Consider the following 20,702-nt stretch of genomic DNA (forward strand, 5'->3'; position numbering starts at 1 on the left):
AAAATAAACTCAAAATGGATGAAAGACCTAAATGTAAGACAGGAAGCCATCAAAATCCTCTAAGAGAACACAGGCAAAAACCTCTTTGATCTTGACTGCAGCAACTTCTTACTCAACATGTCTCTGGAGGCAAGGGAAACAAAAGCAAAAATGAACTACTGGGACCTCATCAAAATAAAAACTTCTGCACAGAGAAGGAAACAATCAGCAAAACTAAAAGACAACCAAAGGAATGGGAGAAGATATTTGCAAATGACATATCAGGTAAAGGGTTAGTATCCAGGTTCTGTAAAGAACTTATCAAACTCAACACCCAAAAAACAAAGAATCCAGTGAAGAAATGGGCAAAAGACATGAATAGACACTTCTCCAAAGAAGACATCCAGATGGCCAACTGACACATGAAAAAATGCTCAACATCACTCATCATCAGGGAAATACAAATCAAAACCACAATGAGATACCACCTCACACCTGTCAGAATGGCTAACATTAACAACTCAGGCAACAACAGATGTTGGCAAGGATGCAGACAAAGATCTCTTTTGCACTACTGGTAGGAATGCAAACTGGTGCAGCCACTCTGGAAAACAGTATGGAGGTTCCTCAAGAAATTAAAAATAGAACTACCCTACATCCCAGCAATTGTATAAATTGGATAAAGCAACTGGATAAATACTAGGTATTTATCCACGGGATACAGGTGTGCTGTTTCAAAGGGACATATGCACCCCAATGTTTATAGCAGCACTATCAACAATAGCCAAAGTATGGAAAGAGCCCAAATGTCCATCGATGGATGAATGGATAAAGAAAATGTATGTGTGTGTGTGTGTGTGTGTGTGTGTGTGTGTATATGATGGAGTATTACTCAGCAATGAAAAAGAATGAAATCTTGCCATTTGCAACTACGTGGATGCAACTGTAGGGCATTATGCTAAGTGAAATTAGTCAGAGAAAGACAAATATCATATGACTTCACTCATATGAGGACTTTAAGAGACAAAACAGATGAACATAAGGGAAGGGAAACAAAAATAACATAAAAACAGGGAGGGGGACAAAACAGAAGAGACTTGTAAATATGGAGAACATCCAGAGGGTTACTGGAGGGGCTGTGGGAGGGGCGATGGGCTAAATGGGTAAGGGGCACTAAGGAATCTACTCCAGAAATCATTGTTGCACTATATGCTAATTTGGATGTAAATTAAAAAAAAAAAAGAAGAAGTAAAAACTACCAACAACAACAAAAAGAATGCCACTTCACACGTGTTAAGATGGCTATTATAAAACAAACAAACAACAAAAAAAAAAAAGAAGAAGAGAAGAAGAAAACCTAAAGCAAAACAAAATAAAACAGAAAACCCAGAAAATGAGTTTGGCAAGGATGTGGAGAAACTGGAAAATCCCATGCATTGTGGTGGAAATGTTAAACAGTGCAGCCATTCTGGGAAACAGTTTGGTGGTTCCTCAGCAAATTAAACATAGAATTACTATATGATCTAGTAATCCCACTCTTAGGTATACAGTCCAACAGTCAACAGTCAAAAGGTGGGAGAAATTCATGTGTCCACCAACAGAGGAACAAACAAGATATGATATATCCATACAATGGTATATTATCCAGCCTTAAAAAATGAAATTCTGATACATGTTAGATGAACCTTTAAAAAATTATGATGGGGTGCCTGGGTGGCTCAGTCGGTTGGGCGTCCGACTTCGGCTTAGGTCATGTTCTCACAGTTCGAGGTTTGAGCCCCACATCGGGCTCTGTACTGACAGCTCAGAGCCTGGAGCTTGCTTCTGATTCTGTGTCTCCCTCTCTCTGGCCCTCCCCCACTCCTGCTCTGTCTCACTCTCTCAAAAATAAAGAAACATTAAAATTTTTTTTAATTATGATAAATGAAGTTGGACACAAAAAGACATATACAGTATGACTGCACCTATATGCCTACGGAGTAGGCAAATTCATAAAGACAGAAAGTAGAGGAAAGGGGGAAGTGAGATGTTCTCATTTAATGGGTACACACCTTCTGTTTGGGATGATGAAAAAGTTCTGGAAATGGATAGTGGTGATGGTTGTACAACATTGTGAATATACTTAATGCTACTGGTTGTATACTGAAAAATGGTTAAAATGGTAAATTTTATGTTATGTATATTTGACCACATTTTTAAAAAGGCAATACCTGAGAAAATGGAATGTCATAATCCCTGTAGAAACCAGCTCTTTTTTTGTGGGAACTTTCTGTATGTTCAACATCTGAATCGAGGCTGTAGTCTGAACTATCATCACTAGACGGAGAATTATGCTAAAAGGGAAAACACAATTATGTTACATTTGCAAAAGGAAGAACATTTAACTAGTAACTAGATAGACTTGTTTCAGCCAGAAGTGCCAACCAATAGACAGTATTAGCCTAGTAGGTTCTGAAGTATTAACTGAAAAATCCTTGCTCTACTACAGGCCACCACCACCCCAACTTCTCTAAAATTTTCTGAGGAAAAGTATATCTTCCCCTCTTCTTAGGGACTTAAGAGCAACATTATCATCATCATCCCTGTGATCCAAGGAACTGTGCTCCACTATGCTTAAAGTGATCTTAAAGTTAATCTCTAAAGAATAAAACTAGATCCTCAAAGAGGAACACAGAACATGAGTAGAGTATGAATCAATTGATTTTTACCTAAAATAGCTTTAGAATTCTTATTCTTTTGTGTAAGTACCCTAAAACTAAAAGATACCAAAACATTCCAAACTATAAATATGAAATAAATCCAACCCCAAAAATTGAACAAAAGTGAAATGGAAACCAGAAGGAACTGATAATGATGAGCAGATATCAAGAGTCAGCTTTTTAAAATATGTGTGCATTTCTTTAAAAAAAGTCACCAAATCTCGATGTAGTCAAAGTAATTATCTTCTCAGGTTAAGCATTCTTTTTAAAGAATTCTTAAAAGTTCTTATCAGTGAAGATACTCAGTAAAACTTAGGTGAACTAAATTGAACTCGGATGCTTTTACAATAGAAGGATCTGTTTTCCTCTACCCCATTCTTTTTTTTTTTTTTTTTTTTTAATGTTTGTTTTTGAGAGATTGAGACAGAGCATGAACAGGGGAGGAGCAGAAAGAGACCAAGACACATAATCCGAAGCAGGCTCCAGGCTCTCAGCTGTCAGCACAGAACCCCATGCAGGGCTCGAACTCACAAGCCATGAGATCATGACCTGAGCCAAAGTCGGACATTAGACCAACTGAGCCACCCAGGTGCCCTCCTTTACCCTTTAATTCTTAAAGGTTCTTTTAAGAAAAACAAACTTTTCCTCCACTTTGTTCTTAAATGTTTTCAGGTTTTGTTTTGTGGTAGTGCTATTTCTGTTTTTGCTGATTTGATAGGTGATACGAAGCAATCTTTTCATAATTATGCTATGAAATCCTTCAAACTTAACTACTATTTGTTAATTAGGGCTTGAAATAATTATTGCCCATTTAAACATTTTTTTTAATGTTTATTTATTTTTGAGACAGAACATGAGCAGGGAAGGGGCAGAGAGAGAGGGAGACACAGAATGTGAAGCAGGCTCTAAGCTCCAAGCTGTCAGCACAGAGCCCGACGTGGGGCTTGAACTCGCGAACCATGAGATCATGACCTGAGCCGAAGTCGGACGCTTAACCGACTAAGCCACCCAGGTGCCCCAATTATTGTCCATTTAAAAGCCAAGTTTGCTAAGTCACTAGCAGAAGTCAGCTCCAGTTCCAAGGAAAACCTTTCAGTTGAAGATCACAGAAGGGATAAAACTTGATTAAGAAGAAACTCAGGGGCACCTGGCTGGCTCAGTTGGTGGAGCATGTGACTCTCAATCTCAGGGTTGTGAGTTCAAGCTCCACGTTGAATATAGAAAATACTTAAAAATAAAATCTTAAAAAAAAAACAAAAACAGAAACAGCTCAGACGAAGACAGTGCTTCAGGAAAAACCACCAGGGAAAAGAAGGTTCTGCTTAAGGGAGAAGTTTCTTCAGGCTACTCCAAAAAAGTGAGGCTAAAAAACATATTGACTTTAAGAAGGCTATTATCAAAATATATATACATGTGGCTCATATATAGTAATAAGTAATTATTACCTGAAATTAGCAACTTGACTACATTAAAAATAGGTAGTAAATAGAATATATCAGAAAAGATGGTGTATCACTTCTGAGATTATGTCATAAAAAAGACTATAATTTTCATCTTGGATGCTTTCTCTTGTTCTCTCTCACTCTTGGGTCACCTGCCTTGGGGGAATCCAGCTGACATCAGTGAGGACACTGAGGCAGCCTGTAGAGAAGTCCACATGGTGAGGAACTGATGAGGCCCACCAAGAGCCAAGTGAGTGACCACGGAACAGGATCCTACTTCTGTCGAGCCAGCCATGAGATGACTGAAACCTCATGAGAAAAGGTGAGCCAGAATCACCTTGTTTAACTGCATCCAGTTTCCTGACTGACAAAAGCTGGGAGATAAATCTCTGTTCTTTTAAACTTCTAAGTTTGGGGTAATATGCTGTTCAGCAATAGTTAACTAATAAGATACTGGTTTCTGGAAATGCTGTGCTTCCATAACAAGCATCTAAAAGGCAGGAGTGATTTTGCTACCAGACAGTGGATGGATATTGGAACGACTTTAAGGAGAGCCTTAGTGAAAGTCTAAATTGCCTTGAATGAGCAGTGCCTGGCTGGCTCAGTTGGAGTAGGCAACTCTTGACCTCTGTGTCATGAGTTTGAGCCCCACGTAGGGGACAGAGATTACAAAATAATAATAATGATAATAATAACAATAACAATACATAAACTGCCTTGAATGATTGTTAGCAAAATTTTGGACTTTGAGGCAACTTAAAGGAAAGTGAGAGATAGCTTATTAAAACTGGAAGAAGGGACATTCTTGTTATGCAGTGGCAGAAAGCTGAACAACACAGCTGCATTCAATAACATGCAAAGTAGAAAATGTTATCTAATGAACTAAGTGATCTAGTTATGATTTTTGAGCACAATGTTGAGGGGTTCCTGGGTAGTTCAGTTGGTTAAGAGTCCAACTCTTTTTGGGTCAGGTCATGATCTCACAGCTTGTAAGATGGAGCTCTGCGCTGGCAGTGCAGAGCCTGCTTGGAGAATGATTCTGTCTCTTCTTTCTCTCCCTCTCTCTGCCCCCTACCTCGTCCTTGCTCTTTCTCACAAAATAAATAAACTTTTTTTAAAAAGTTTATTTTTTGAAATAAAAACGATTTTAAAGCAAAATATTGAAAGTAACTATCTGTCAAAGAAAATAGATAAATGAAAGGCTGTTAAAAAGGAGATGAAACTTGTTAGTTTTGAAAGTTCTTAGCTTCAACAGAGTGAGTTTTAGTTTTGCTTTTCCCTTTTTTCTTTTCATTCTCTTTTTTCTTAGGAAGGCTCTATGCACAATGTGAGGCTTGAACTCAGATTCTGAGATCAAGAGTTGCATGCTCCACCGACTGAGCCAGCCAGGCAATCCCCCCTTTTTTCTAGATTAGTCTGGCCGAAGATTTATACATATATTGTTGATCTTTTTTTCGTAACTACTGACTTTTCATTCTAATTCATTAAGTTCTGCTTGTAACTTTATCAAAAGTCCTTCTTTTTGTTTCTTTTGTTTTGATTTGCCACTTTTCTAGCCTTTAATACTATAATGCTATAATTTTCTCCTGATAACTGCTTTAGACATATTCCACTAGTACTTACATATCAAGAGTTCTCATTATTTTCATGAAATTCTGCAGTTTTAATCTGTTTTCCCTATATTCCACAAGCTATTTATAGTAGGTATTTGAATTATAAAGTAAAAAGGCATTTGTTTTGACTTTATTAGTAATGTCTAGTTTTATTGTATTGTGGTTTGATGTTGCTTTTTGTAACATTTCCACTCTATCAAAGTAATTGGAGCTTATAAGGCATACTATGTGGCCATATAATGAGAGGATGATGTGTTCTCAGGATTCAGAGCTTACAACTTATTTATAATCTCTCTTTAACATCCTTACCACCTTTTCATCCACTTGATTGATCTAAGAAAGGCATATTGGTGTATCTCCTGTTATTACTATATTCCTATTTCTTCTTGTAGCTCCCATAGTTCCTGCTTTTCAGAAGTTGCTTTTTGGGGGGATATAAAATATTAATAAACTTATATTTCATTATGAGTTGTAAACTTTAACATCATAAAATGTTCTTCTTTGTTTCTTTCAATTCTTTTTGACCTAAATTTGACTATCTCAGATATCAACATTATGACTTCTGCCTTCTCTTTCTTTGCATTTGCCTCGCATGTCTTTACCCATTTTTAAAATATTTTTCTTGTACACAGAGTTGGATTTTGCATTGTTGGGGTATTTAGAAAAGTTTATATTTTTGTCTCAATTATTTTTTTCATACAGCCTTTTTCCAATAACCTTACTCCCTGTCCCTTCTTTGCATACTGTTTCTTTCTTTTTTTTTTTTTTTTTTTTATTGAGAGAGAGCGAGCACACACGCAGGGGAGGGGTAGAGAGAAGGACAGACAGAATCCCAAGCAGACTTTGTGCCATCAGACCAGAAACTCAGGAACTGTGAGATCATGACCTAAGCCGAGATCAAGAGTTGGATGCTTAACCAACTGTGCCACCCAGGTGCACATACTGTTTCTTTACCAACAGGACCAATACTGAAGTTTGGCAGTAACCTCTTCTCCTTTCTCTCTTTTATTCCCAGGATAATAATGTGAAGCAACATCCTTTTACTGTCTGTTAATAACTATAAGGCAATCAGTAACCTTATTCTTCTTGCCATATACTCTTCTGCTTTTCCTGATATTTTTTTCTAGTTGTAATGTACAGATACATAATATACTGCTCTTACGTCCATCATTTAGTCTTAATTTTATAAGGAAATATATGCATGTATATAGATCCCTCTCTTTCAACTAGTCATTTTGGTTATCTAAACTTGTTCTCTAGTAGAGTCTGTAGGAAGGCTCATGATAACAATACTTCCTAAGTTCTACCATATATAGTTTTTCTGAGGACTATATATCTGAAGGTCAGTATTTAGCTGGATATAAAATTCTTGAAACCAATTCTTATTTAAATATGGCATTCCATCATCTTTTGGCATAAAATACTGATATCAAAAATTTCTATATAAATCTGATTTTTCTTAGGGGCACCTGGGTGGCTCAGTCAGTTGAGTATCTGACTCTTGATTTCAGCTCAGGTCATGATCCCAGGGTCATGGTATCAAGTCCCACGTCGGGCTCCTCGCTGAGCATGGAGCCTGCTTAAGATTCTCTCTCTCTCTCTCTCTCTCTCTCTCTCTCTCTCTCTCTCTCCCTCTCTCTCTCCCTCTCCCTCTCTCTCTCTCTCTCTCTCTGTCCCCTCAACTGCTTGAGCTTTCTCTCTCTAAAATAAATAATTTTTTTAAATCTGATTTTCTTTTCCTAATAAGGGACTTGGTCTTTTTTGCCTAGATGACAAAAGGATGTGTCCTCCAAATTGTATTTATGCTGTTTGATCATAGCTTTATATTGCTTTCTTAATTTTTTTATCATTTTGTAAATTAGGTTAAATATTTTATATGTTTTGTGGGAATTCTTTCTCTTTTGGAAGAATATTCTCTCCATTATTCACCCTTTTTTTTAAATAGTAGCTTACATGGAATGTGATCATGGCTTTATCTTGTTCTCTAGGGTTATTTGTTCTGTTGTTTGCATGAAGTATTAATAAATATGGCTATGTATCCCCTGAGATATGCCTCCCTTGCTTCTTTCCCTCATTTTTTTAAATCTATTTCTTTCCTTGCCTGGTCCTAATATGCTTGTCCTCTTAATTTAGATTCTACTGTGAGCAGTTATGTTCTCAGTATAGGATTCTGTCCAAGAGAGGGATTTGGTTGATCAGTAATAGGAGTTCATCAGGCCCAGACCATTCAAGCATCATTGAAATTCATGTGATCACCTTACACTCACATGTGAATTGGAACTAGTAAAGCCCCTCTCACTTTCTGCTGCTGTTCTCAGTTTGGCCTATGGACTTTTCATGTTGAGTGGCAGGGGGATCCCTCCATTTGAGATAAGATGGCAATTAGTTTTCTAGAGGTCGCATTACCTTCCCTCTGCTTCAGTATGCACAGTTGCTGATCCTATACTGGTCTTGTTGCTGTCTGTAGTTTGGCCTTAACCATTTGTATTTTTAAGGTTTGTAGGGTAACTTGTTTCTTTCATTTTTTAAAATATTTATTTATTTATTTTGAGAGAGAAAGAGAGAGAGCAAGATCGCACTTGCGAGCAGGGGAGAGGCAGAGAGAGACAGAGAGAGAGACAGAGAGAATCCCAATCAGGCTCCACACTACCAGCAGAGAGCCCAGTGCAGGGCTTGATCTCACAAGCCATGATAATGACCTGAGCCAAAATCAAGAGTTGGATGTTTAACCGACTGAGCCACCCAGGTGCCCCAGATTTTGCTATCGTTATTGCTCTGTTTTATGGGGGGAATTTCAAAAGCTACCCCACTACAGCTGCCAACTTTTCCCTGAGTTCTCATCAGCATAGATATCCTTTCTTTCCTATCCCAAACTACATTATTTTCTATCCAGCACTCTACTCTTTTTTCTTGATCATATTTTCATTTGTTTATTGCCTTCTCCTTCCACTTTTTTTTTTTATAAATTTTTTTTTTTTAACATTTATTTATTTTTGAGACAGAGAGAGACAGAGCATGAATGAGGGAGGGTCAGAGAGAGAGGGAGACACAGAATCTGAAACAGGCTCCAGGCTCTGAGCGGTCAGCACAGAGCCCGACGCGGGGTTCGAACTCACAGACCGTGAGATCATGACCTGAGCCGAAGTCGGCCGCTTAACCGACTGAGCCACCCAGGCGCCCCTCTCCTTCCACTTTTAATGTAATCTGTTAGAGACTGTTTCACTCATTACTGTAACTTTAACACAGAGCACAGAGATTTCCATAGCAAGCACACAATAATACATATGAATGAATAAATAAATAAATGGATGGCAATGCCAATGCTGCTAATTTAGATCTGTAGAGAATAAAACTTTCTTAACCTTTTATCATCAATTAAAAAGATTTATTTTAACTTGCATTAAAAGTTACCTTAATTTTTAAATCTTTGAGATAATTCATATAATCTTTGTGTTTAGAAAATATATTACTCACATAAATAAAAGTATCTAATCAATAAGTTTTATAATAAAATAAGCAATGATTGGGGCACCTGGGTGGCTCAGTCAGTTAAGTGTCCGACTTTGGCTCGGGTCATGATCTCATGGTTGGTGGGTTCAAGCCCCACGTTGGGCTCTGTGCTAACAGCTCAGAGCCTGGAGCCTGCTTCAAATTCTGTGTCTCCCTCTCTCTCTGCCCCTCCCCCACTCATGCTCTGTCTGTCTCAAAAATAAATAAACATCAAAAAAAAATTTTTTTTAATTAAAAAAATAAGCAATGATTTATACTTTCTAATTTTCAGTATTTTATATTTCATAAAAATTTACTAAAAGAATTAAAAGTAGATTTCAACTAACCTTATGTTTTTCACGTTTTCTCCTTTTGGATTTTTTCTTCTCTCTTTCTTTCTTGTGTTTTTTCCTTGATTTTCTATAGGCTTTCTCATTTTTCTGTTTCTCATCCTCTTTTGCTTCCTGTTCTTGTGTTTCTTCAAATCCTGCATCATCTATTTCACCATCTTCTAATTCACCATCTTCTCTGTAGAAGACAATTAAATTTTTATTTTTAAATGTCAATTTGAAAATGAATCTTCAACACTTCCAAAAGAAAAATAAGCACATCCAGTAATTTGAGTTATATTCATTTAGACCATGGGTGGCAAATTTTTCCTGTAAGGCCTGCAGGCCACATATGGTTTCTGTTGTGAATTCTCCCTTTCTTTTGGAACAACCTTCCAAAAATCTAAGAACCAGTTTCAGCAACAAATATTTGCCAACCTGTGATTTGGATTAAGATCACTGACTTTCACCAAATGAATGAATAAATGCATGAATGCGGTGCTAGTAGTTACCATTTACTAAACCAAAGGTTAAACTAAAATACTTTCGGAAGTAAACATTCTTACTACAGGAAGGAATTTTTAACTTAGTGGTGTGTAAACAACTATAAATAGTTTTAAAATGAAAGCAATCTACATTAATTTTCACCATCACAGTAAACTTCAATAAGAAACAGATTTCAATAGGTAGATAAATAGCAAAACCTGAGCCACAGAAGAATCATAAATTAAATCTGAATCTGTAAAAAAAATATTTGTAGTAAAACCATAAATTGAATTCTACTTTCCAAATACTAGTATCTTTGCTATCATGGAAACTGAACTAAAACAAACTTTTATATTGTTTATGACATTTTTATAGTTAAACAAGCCAAAAATATTCAGTATCTTTAAAGGCAAATTAAACAATGATCCTCATAAGAAGATAAATATATAAAATAAGTTTAGGGGTGCCTGGGTGACTCAGTCAGTTGAGCGTCTTGATTCTTGATTTCAACTCAGGTTGTGATCTCATGGTTCATGGGACTGAGCCCCATGTCTGGCTCCTTGTTGACAAGAGTGGAGCCTGCTTGGAATTCCCTCTCTCCCTCTTTCTCTGCCCCTTCTCCATGAGTATGCGCAAGCTCTTTCTCTCTCAAATAAACTTAAAAAAATAAGTTTAGCATTTAATCATGCTTCCATACAGTTTGAAAAAATGCAAACTGCTATAAATAGTACATGGTGGTGCAGAAAGACAAATGTCTGTATAACGGAAGCAAATGAGAAGCAACTAACTATGGTGTACGCATTGTAAATATACTTTGAAGTTACTAGGGATATGTGATTTCTAAAATGCAAAACTGACCATGTACTATCCTGCTCAAAATCTTCAATGATGATATGATGTCTCAAATGTGCTTTAGAACTATTCACTGGGGGAGGGGAAAAGTGGTATCAACAAGATTCGTCATGAGTTGGTAATTGCTCAAATTGTGGGATGTGTAGGATTCGTTTTACTATTCTCTTTGTACGTGTTTGAAGTTTTCCATAATAAAAAAAGACAGTACCAATGATTCCCTTCTGACCTAAGAATGATGTCAAAACCCGATATTGCCAAAAACCCCTTTATAATTGAGTCCCTGCTTACCCAACTACTTTCAATTTCTTGTCTCTCTAAGCTTTAAACATTGTCTTAAAAGCTCTCATTGCACTGCTGTTCTCAACGCCAACTCCCGCCCCTACACCTGGCTAAGTCCAGTTCATTCTATAGGACCCAGTTCAGATGTCATTTTCTCTGAGATGCTTCCACTGACTACCCAGGTTTAGGTGAGATGTTTCACCCTAAGTACTCCCCTAATAATTCTCATTTATTTATCTCTGTGCTCTATACATTATATTCAAATGACCTGAACATATTGGTTGGGGAAAGTAAACTATGACCGTGTCTTTCATAGCTGTATCTCTAACACATAGCATGGTTCCCTGCTGTTCACTGAAGGAATGAATGTTATAATATCCATAACCCTTGCATTACAGAACAGGCACATGATACCACTCAAAATTGGTTGTGAAGTCGATGTTATTTTTCCCCAGTTTCTATTATAAAATCAAAAAGGTATATATCCATTTAGGCAGACTTGAAATTTTCTTGTAAGGCAGGCTTGGCATTCTATTTGAACAAAAAAAGTTCTAAACTTTTATAACACTATAAAACCTTAAGGCCCAAGAAAAATGAGTGCATATATTGACAAAAAGATAAGCACAGAATGTTCTATTCTTAGTAGCTTTAATCACAATTGTAAAAAACTGTCAAAAAATTGTAAAAAAAAAAAACAACAGTAAATGGATAAATACACTGTGCTTTATTTATATAATGTAATACTACAAAGCAAAACAAATTCACCACTGCTATACACAATATGGATGAATCTTATAGACACAATTATGAGTAAAAGAAGCCAGATACAAGACAGTACTGTTTGATTCCATTTATATACATATTTCAAGAAAAGGCAAAACTAACCTATGGTGACAGAAGCCAAAATTATGATTACCTCTTGGAGGGTTGTAACTACCAAAAAAAAAAGGGGGTACTAAAGAACCTTCTGGGGTGTTGAAATATTCGGTATATTGATCTGTGTGGTGATCAATGTGTAAAAGTCATCAAGTTGTACATTTAAAAATTGAATACTGCCTATATTTATACCATAATCAAATTTGAACAGCACCAAGAAAATCTATGGGCATTCATCCTTTCTTTTACCATTCTTCTCCTCCAAATTGAGCTCCTTAAAGCATAAATCATTTTATATCTTAAAATCACTAATTCATGCTTAACATTTTGACTAGAGCTATTTAAGTACCTCAGTATTCAAGCTAAAAATGCTGCATATGAATTTATGATCTACTTTACATAAATTCTTTAACTGTGAAATATGGGGCATTTATATCTATCATTAGACAAAAAACACTGAAAGGTATTTTACTTTTCTTTCTTCTCCTTAGCCAGCATTCACACAATAACAAATTTAAACTTGTGAATTCCTGTATGCTTCCAAAAAATAGGATAGAAAAAGGACATAAAGAACACTGATCCCCACATCTATGAACTGTTTACAAATGTTTTACAAAAATAAGCTTTGGACACAACGGAAAGCATGTGTGGTGTAATGGGAAGAGGTAACTTCATGGGAAGACAGCTGGATTCTAATTCCAGTTCTGTCACGAAAACAAAACAAAGCTTTCTTGATTGAGCACTTACTAATGTATCAGATACTAATCTAGTTCTGTGAATCAAAAATGGAAGAGGGGTGCCTGGGTGGCGCAGTCGGTTAAGCGTCCGACTTCAGCCAGGTCACGATCTCGCGGTCCGTGAGTTCGAGCCCCGCGTCAGGCTCTGGGCTGATGGCTCAGAGCCTGGAGCCTGTTTCCGATTCTGTGTCTCCCTCTCTCTCTGCCCCTCCCCCGTTCATGCTCTGTCTCTCTCTGTCCCAAAAATAAATAAAAAACGTTGAAAAAAAAATTTTAAAAAACAAAAATGGAAGAGATAGTAGATATAGTTAAGAGTGCTTGGCATTCTCTAGATCTTGAATTAGCTCAACGACATTATGAAAGCTGTTTTATTTACTAAACCCAAGATACTTTTCAAAAATTAATAAGTCAAAAAGAGAAACTCCTACCTAGGTCAATTCTATAATGGATGACTTTTTATTAATGTAAAATAATAGAGTGGTTATGACCTTTTTAGGAAGAGACATATTCATGTTTATGGATATGTAAATAATTGTTCAGTTAACAAACAAAATTATTTTTAAACGAATTTATCTCTTAGGCAAATCCATAGAGACAGAAAGTAGATTAGGGACTGCCAGGTAGTTTGGAGGAAGGAATGAGGAGTGATTGTCAGCGGTCATGGGGTTTTTCTTTTCGGAGTGATGAAAATGTTCCAGAATTTTTTTTTTTTAAGTTCTAAAATTAGATAGTCATATGACTGCACAACTCTGAATATCCTAAAAACCAGTGAATCATATACCTTAAAAAGGTGAATTTTATCTCAATAAAGCTATTATTTTAAAAACAAGTTTTAAAATATTTTATCTCTAGATTTAACTACCTAGATTGCAGACAACTAGAGAAAATCATAATACACTGGTATAAATTTAAAACCCTGAAATTGGTCAATGCCAATGATATGTTCTTATTCTGAGGTAAATTATTCACTAAATCCTTATAAATCGATTTGCTTCATAAAGGATTCTACTTTTCTCCTTTCTGATATTGTTGCTATTAAAACAACTTAATCTGAACCAGTCTTACCTCCACAGGTAGTTTCTGCTTTTTCTTTATGCTTGCCTAAAGGCTCCTGTTACAAGCTACAGATCAGAAACTGAGTCTTCTGGAAGAAACACAAAAGCCTCAATAAAAGACTATTCACGTACTCCTGATGGATGATATTAAAAGATATTACTCATAAATACAAGCTTCCTGAGATAAGCTGATATTATCACCAGAAAAAAGGTATTTCTCAGAAGGTACCAAGTGACTGTCAGGATGTCCAGGATGTCTTTACATTCCAGAAGCAGATGACTTTATAGAAGTAGGCTGCTTATCCCAAGACCAATAGAACATAAATTTCCAACCTACCTGAAACTATTGCTTGTAATACTTCTTTTCGTGCTTTTGTTCTAATTCACCTTGTCATTTCTCTTTCACCAAGGATAATGGAGAAGAACTGCTCTGTACTCATACCCTGGCGACCTTACATGTCTCCACATAGGCAGGCTTAACCACAGGCTGACCTAAGCTCTGGCAGAATGCCTCATGATACTCCAGACTATGGAAATATATGCAGTCGTGGCAGGTGCTGCTACAAAGCTCTCTCACCCACTGCCCTAAACTCTTCTGCCTGGCCACCGTTCCTCAGACACAGGGTATCCTACCACTCATGTTGCCTGTGATTATCTGGTTTCAGTGTTACCCAGTGAGACAATGGACAAGAGGAGCTGACACCATGGTGATCTGTTGTCTATGTAAGTAATAAACTGAATTTTACTGGCTGAATTTGTCAGCGTGCTTAACAGAAAACTTGCTTGGCTATAGGCTTGCCCATGCCTACTCCGATCTTTTCCCTCAACTATATAGCTTACATATGATCCTCTTGACAAAGCCTTGACCTAACTCCCTACCTTATACTTCCCAAACTAGGTATTTCTTCTCAAGGGAAATACTGTCTGGTCATACCAGGGCCATGGAAGAGTTACCTCACCTGAGTTTTTACGATTTTATGTTTATCCCCAAACTGGACCTTGAACATTTATATCCTAGATGACTCATCTTATTTGTTTCAGAAAAAAAGTTTCTCTTTACAAACTACCGTGGTAAAATCTGATGGATATCTACAACATTTAAAGTGTTTTTATCTTTATCCTCTATCTAACAGGTTCTTACAGCCTCTGGAATGTATTTGGTTTGCAGAAACTCAGCTTATCCCTTTTTGACTGTCTATAGCCATGGCAAGTTTCATTACTTGAGCCAACCTTAGAATTTGTCAAAGCCTCAACTCAAATACAAATTCCTTCAAGAATGAGATTTTGCACAAATTTATGGGCAAAATTTTAAATTCTAATTAGCCTAAGATCCTGCATAGTCTTATGACAATCCTTCCAAATTCTGCTTAACTCTATGTAAGTTATCTCTATCCCAGAGACAACTAAGAATCCCTTTCTTACTCACTTTTGAGCAATTCCTCTTATGGTTTTACATATGTGACCCTTTTAATCTTTATTTTCTGAATCAACAACATCATCCTCATTCATATTTGCCTCATCAAAATCTAACTTATATATACAGATAACAACTGTATATAAAAATATAATAATTAGACGATTTCAGATATTTCCTTCCCATCTCCTTCAAAACACTATGCTTCTGTGGGAGTGTCTGAAGGAACAATGATTTATCTGGAGGAAAAAAAAAACCAGACACTCCCTTTATGCTAGAATCATTGGGGCTCTATTTTCAACTACAGAGGTCATGTAACTTGAAAATGTTATCAAAAATTTGTGACTAACATTGACTATAAAGATAAATAATACTGCAAAGCCCAAGAATTACAACAAACTAAAGTCATTGATCTAAGTGGTGTGGATAACAGCATAGTCCTAAATTTCTTGCTGGTAAGCCAAGAAAAAAATATGAATTACTGCTAATGTTTCCTGCTGCCCATGGAGTAGTATCACAGGGAAAGTTGACCTATGTATATTCAAATAAAAGATAAGACAACTTGATTATCAAAAGTAGACTCAGAAGTCTGAATTTTAAGATCTGATCTCCTAATCAAAGTGAGAGAATATCTGGTCACTCTAAAGTAACTTCCAGTCTCTTCTTATAATAGTCATGGCTATTCTTACTTGTCTGACAGTCTTCTAATTCCAATGCTTGGTCTCCAGAGTCATACATGCTTCTGCACAGCTGTTATTTCATCAGATGGTACAAAAATTCATTTTGCAACAGAAGGAAAACAAAAGGACTCTGATATTCAGTCAGGCTAAATACCAAGGCCTTTGATCACAATTCCTCCAAAAATCATAACACATACAGCAGTGAATATGTAGCATACTGTTCTATACCGATAGGACTAAGGCAGTACTGCTAAAATAAAACTCTACCAAATTCCTAGCAGGTGCATACAAAAGTGCTGACTCTGTATCTCTGAGCCTAACAGATACTCTCATATCCCACCTCATACCTCTTTATAAAGAAATCTCTGTACTTTTGTGACAGCAGAACAAAATCAAAAGGAAGAATTTCTAGTTCCTAAATGACCCAATCAGAACATAAAACCTAGGGGCGCCTGGGTGGCGCAGTCGGTTAAGCGTCCGACTTCGGCCAGGTCACGATCTCACAGTCCGTGAGTTCGAGCCCCGCGTCGGGCTCTGGGCTGATGGCTCGGAGCCTGGAGCCTGTTTCCGATTCTCTGTCTCCCTCTCTCTCTGCCCCTCCCCCGTTCATGCTCTGTCTCTCTCTGTCCCAAAAATAAATAAAAAACGTTGAAAAAAAATTAAAAAAAAAAAAAAAAGAACATAAAACCTAGAATTCCTCCTAATACATAATAAACTTTTTTACTTTTCCCCTCTTTTTCACTTTCAGCATGGAGAGACAGGGTGAACTCATTTCTCACCCAGCAAGCAGATTCATAGCTTAAAAAAAAAAAAAAAAACTCAGGTGAATTGTATTATTCCTTGAAAGCTATTTATAGAAACTTTTATTGATCAAAATATAAAATATGTTACAATTCCAAAGATTAAGATGAAGCTAAGACTAAGATTAGTTTACACAGGGGTATGCCAGAAATCTGACTCATTTTTAGATGTGAGCTGCAAATTTGGCTCTGACCTTCAGGAAACAAGGATTAGGTACAAGAAAATGGTGCTTCTTTTTTAAAATTTTTTTAAGTGTTTTATTTTTTTACTTTTGAGAGACAGAGAGAGCAGGGGAGGGGCAGAGAGAGAGGGAGACAGAGGATCTGAAGCGGGCTCTGCGGCTGACAGCAGAGAGCCCAATCCAGGGCTCAAACTCACGAACCTTTGACATCATGACGTGAGCTGAGCTTAACCGAGTAAGCCACCCAGGTGCCCCAAGACAACAGTGCTTCTAAGACAAATACAGACCAGTTGCTCGAGAGGCATCTTTTTTTCTAGGAGTGAAACCAGAAAAATTTCTCCCCTGAGTGCTCATAAAGACATTATTAGCTGGTACAATGGTCAGTACTTCACACAATGGACACTATCTTCAGTGCAATAGTTTATCACCTACAGCACGCCCCAATTTGAACCAAGGGTTTGCAGTCAAAATCCAATTGCAAAAAAGCAATTATATGAGGAAACAAAGTAATATTGTTCAAGTATGCAATTGTCTGATGTTCCTATTTTTTAAAATATTTTATTTTATTTTTTAAGTAATCTCTGTAGCCAACATGGGGCTTGAACTCACAACCCAAGAGTCGCTTGCTCTACTGACTGAGCCAGCCAAGTACCCACCCCTCTGAGATTCTGATTTAATCCAAGGATGAAATTCACAACATCTAGAGTAGGGATTCTCAAAAACTTTATGTATATAAGAATTTTTAGTCCTCCCAACAGATAGGGGGGGGGGGCATTTGTTCATTTAACATGTATTTATTCACCACCTTCTCAGTGGGGATACAATGATAAACCAGAAAGAGACATGGTTTCTTCTCTCAAGAAGTATTTAATCTAGTGATGGGGGAGATAGACATCAATGAAAGAATCACAAATATATATAAAATAACAACCATACAAGTAAATGGAGGAGGTAAATAGTGCTATGAGAGCACAGAATAGGAGAAAGTCATCTGTCAGGGAAGTCTGAAAGGCTTTCCCTGAGGAAGTCATGAATGAATGGAGGTGATGAGTTAGCCTAAGAGATAAAGGGCTGGGGAAGGACCTCTGGTAGACAGACACAGCAAAATTTCTGTGTAGAACTGAGACAGAAACTGAGACAATGCCAATGTCACTGGATAATAAAGAAAAAGGGAAAGTTGGTTCAAAATTAGGCTGGTTGCTTCTAGATCATGCACAGCTTTGACCATATTTGGAGTTTGTTCTAATATAAATGAGAAAGCACTCAAGTGTTTCCAGGAAAGAAGGTGATATAATTAGATCTTCATTCTGAAAGATAGCTTTGGGAGTAAAAAACAGATCTAAAGGGGAAATAAAACAGTTGCAGGAAAGCAGGATGCCACTGCAAAAATCAAGCAAGAATCCAAAAGAAGAATGGAATATATTTGGAGAATCAGATAACTTGACACTCTCCACCCAAATACATACATTTTACCACAGATGGGGATGTTTATTCTCTAACAGTTCTGAGGCAGAAAAAATGAGCTGAAAATCAGTAATACTGAGAAATTAATAAACCATTATCCTTCAGGCAATCCTCCATTAATATTACAAACATTCCCATAATTTGTATATTTAAATGTCACCTCATTATTCCTGAGGTCATTCCTTTGAATGGGGTCAAGATTTTCCTTAAAAGTAGTAAGGAGGTGAATGAATAATGTGTTAATCTTCTATATCACAGGAAGACATAATCCCCATCATTTCAGCCTCAAAATTTTCAAAGCAGGCATTATAATGATCTGACTCAGGTAATGAATTTATCAGTAACATATTAATGAAACATGTGAATTCAAGCAATGTAACTTCCTGATAAACCTCCCAATATAAATTTGGTGCAGAGTATACCATTAAGTTGTTAATTAAAAGACCTGAACGAAGAAAAGGAGTCCTTAGAAGATCTATGCTTTTATTTAAACACATTTTTCAGGAGCACCTGGGTGGCTCAGTTGGTTGAGTGACCAACTTCGGCTCAGGTCATGATCTCACAGTTTGAGTTTGAGCCCCCGCATCGGGCTCTGTGCTGACAGCTGACAGCTCGGAGCCTGGAGCCTGCTTCAGATTCTGTGTCTACCCCCCTCTCTGCCCCTCCCCTGCTCATGCTCTGTCTGTCTCTCTCTCTCTCTCAGTAATAAATAAACATTAAAAAAATAAAAAAATAAAATAAACACAGTTTTCAGGAAATGAAAAGGTTAAAAACAAATGAACTATATATTCAACTCAAGAATTCAGAAATGGGCAAACTCAAAAGAAGAATGAAAATAATAAATATAAGGACAGAAATAAAAAAATACAGAAAACAATAGAGAACATAAATAAAACTAATGGCTATTCTTTAAAGAAAGCATTAACATTCACCATTCACTGTAGTGCCAGCTTGTCTCAGTAGTCCTGCAATCTCTCAAATCTAGATATTAATAAACAGAAAATGCAAATAATTCCATTTTAGCTTTTCCTCTTCTAAGAAAAAGGGTAAGTTAACTTTGTTATTTTTCCCTTAAAGTCCAAAATACTGCCTGGAACAGAACCTTTAAAAAACTGGGGGCCATCAGAGGATTATGGATATGTGACTTTAACAAATAATTTAAAAATAGTTTTCAGGGGGCGTCTAGGTGGCTCAGTCAGTTAAGCATCCAACTCTTGATGCCAGCTTAGGTTGGGATCTCATGGTCCTGGGATTGAGCCCTGCATAGGGCTCCGTGCTGAGCGTGGAGCCTGCTTGGATTCTCTCTCTTTCCCTCTCTGCTCCTCCCCTCCCCTGTTCACATTTACCCACACACTCTCTCTCAAAATAAATAAACATTAAAAAAATTTTTTTCCAGCAATTTTTAGTCTACCCTTTTTATTATCTAATTCTTTCACTACTTAAGACTATCTTCAATTCCAGCAAATGTGTGTATGACCAAGTAATTGTGAAGTAAAATAACATCTTGAATCAGGTTAGTAAAAAAAAAAAAACAAAAAACAAAAAACTAGTATGATAGTTAACAATTACTGAATAATTACTATGCTGCAGACATTTTTGATCCATTTGCTTCATTTTCATGTTAACTCTGAAATATATTATCCCCAATAAACAGGTGAAGAGAAGGGACAAAGACCTTAACTGATTCTGCTAGTAAATGACAGAGCTAGAGCCCAAATTCAAGACAGTCTGATTGCCAGACCCATAGTTCTTAACCATATTGCTCTAATAGCTTCACACATTTGGTCACAGGAGAAAACTGCAAATAGCCAAACCACTTAATATCAGCTAATGTAAAGAAGATTATTTAAGAAGCTCAGCAACTAGTAGGTAAGCTATGAGGGTGTTTACTACAAACTTCAACATCTTTGCATGTTTGAAACTTTTCACAATAAAATGTTGAGGAAAAGAAACTTCAACATGCGTTTAAGTGGTATTTTAAGAGACGATACAGAGAAACTGTTAAGGTCTAAAAGTTGCATTTCTGACATGCAAAAGTAAATAATAACTACTTCTGTTCCACAGAAATTATTTTAATGTTTGTTAAGGAAATGGCAGCCACCAGGCTAGATCAGTTCAACTGATAATATGGGACTTGGAGTTATAAGGTGCTATAGGGTTTTCTTTTTATTAAACAGTATTTTTCTCAGGGACTCAAAGAAAATTAGTCCAAATTTTGTATTATATATATATTTTAAAAAGAAGTAAAAAGAATCAAATCATGCAGAGCTGGAAAATGGGGTTCCCTGTTCATTTCAGGGTCCCAGACAAGCTGATAAAGTACTGG

The 20,702-nt window shown here is 36.6% G+C and overlaps 1 protein-coding gene across 1 annotated transcript in view; it reads right to left on the minus strand.

Annotated features, from left to right (window-relative positions):
• ZC3H6 (zinc finger CCCH-type containing 6) overlaps positions 1-20,702 on the minus strand; it is a 69,645-nt gene that overhangs the window by 34,995 nt on the left and 13,948 nt on the right. Inside the window, exons 2-3 of the mRNA XM_049652159.1 lie at positions 9,570-9,750; positions 2,190-2,312 (exon numbers count right to left, since the gene is read on the minus strand). Coding sequence (XP_049508116.1) covers positions 2,190-2,312; positions 9,570-9,750 — 304 coding nt within the window. The remainder of the gene's footprint in view (positions 1-2,189; positions 2,313-9,569; positions 9,751-20,702) is intronic.

Source organism: Panthera uncia, assembly GCF_023721935.1.
Source record: "Panthera uncia isolate 11264 chromosome A3 unlocalized genomic scaffold, Puncia_PCG_1.0 HiC_scaffold_12, whole genome shotgun sequence".
Lineage (NCBI taxonomy): Eukaryota > Metazoa > Chordata > Mammalia > Carnivora > Felidae > Panthera > Panthera uncia.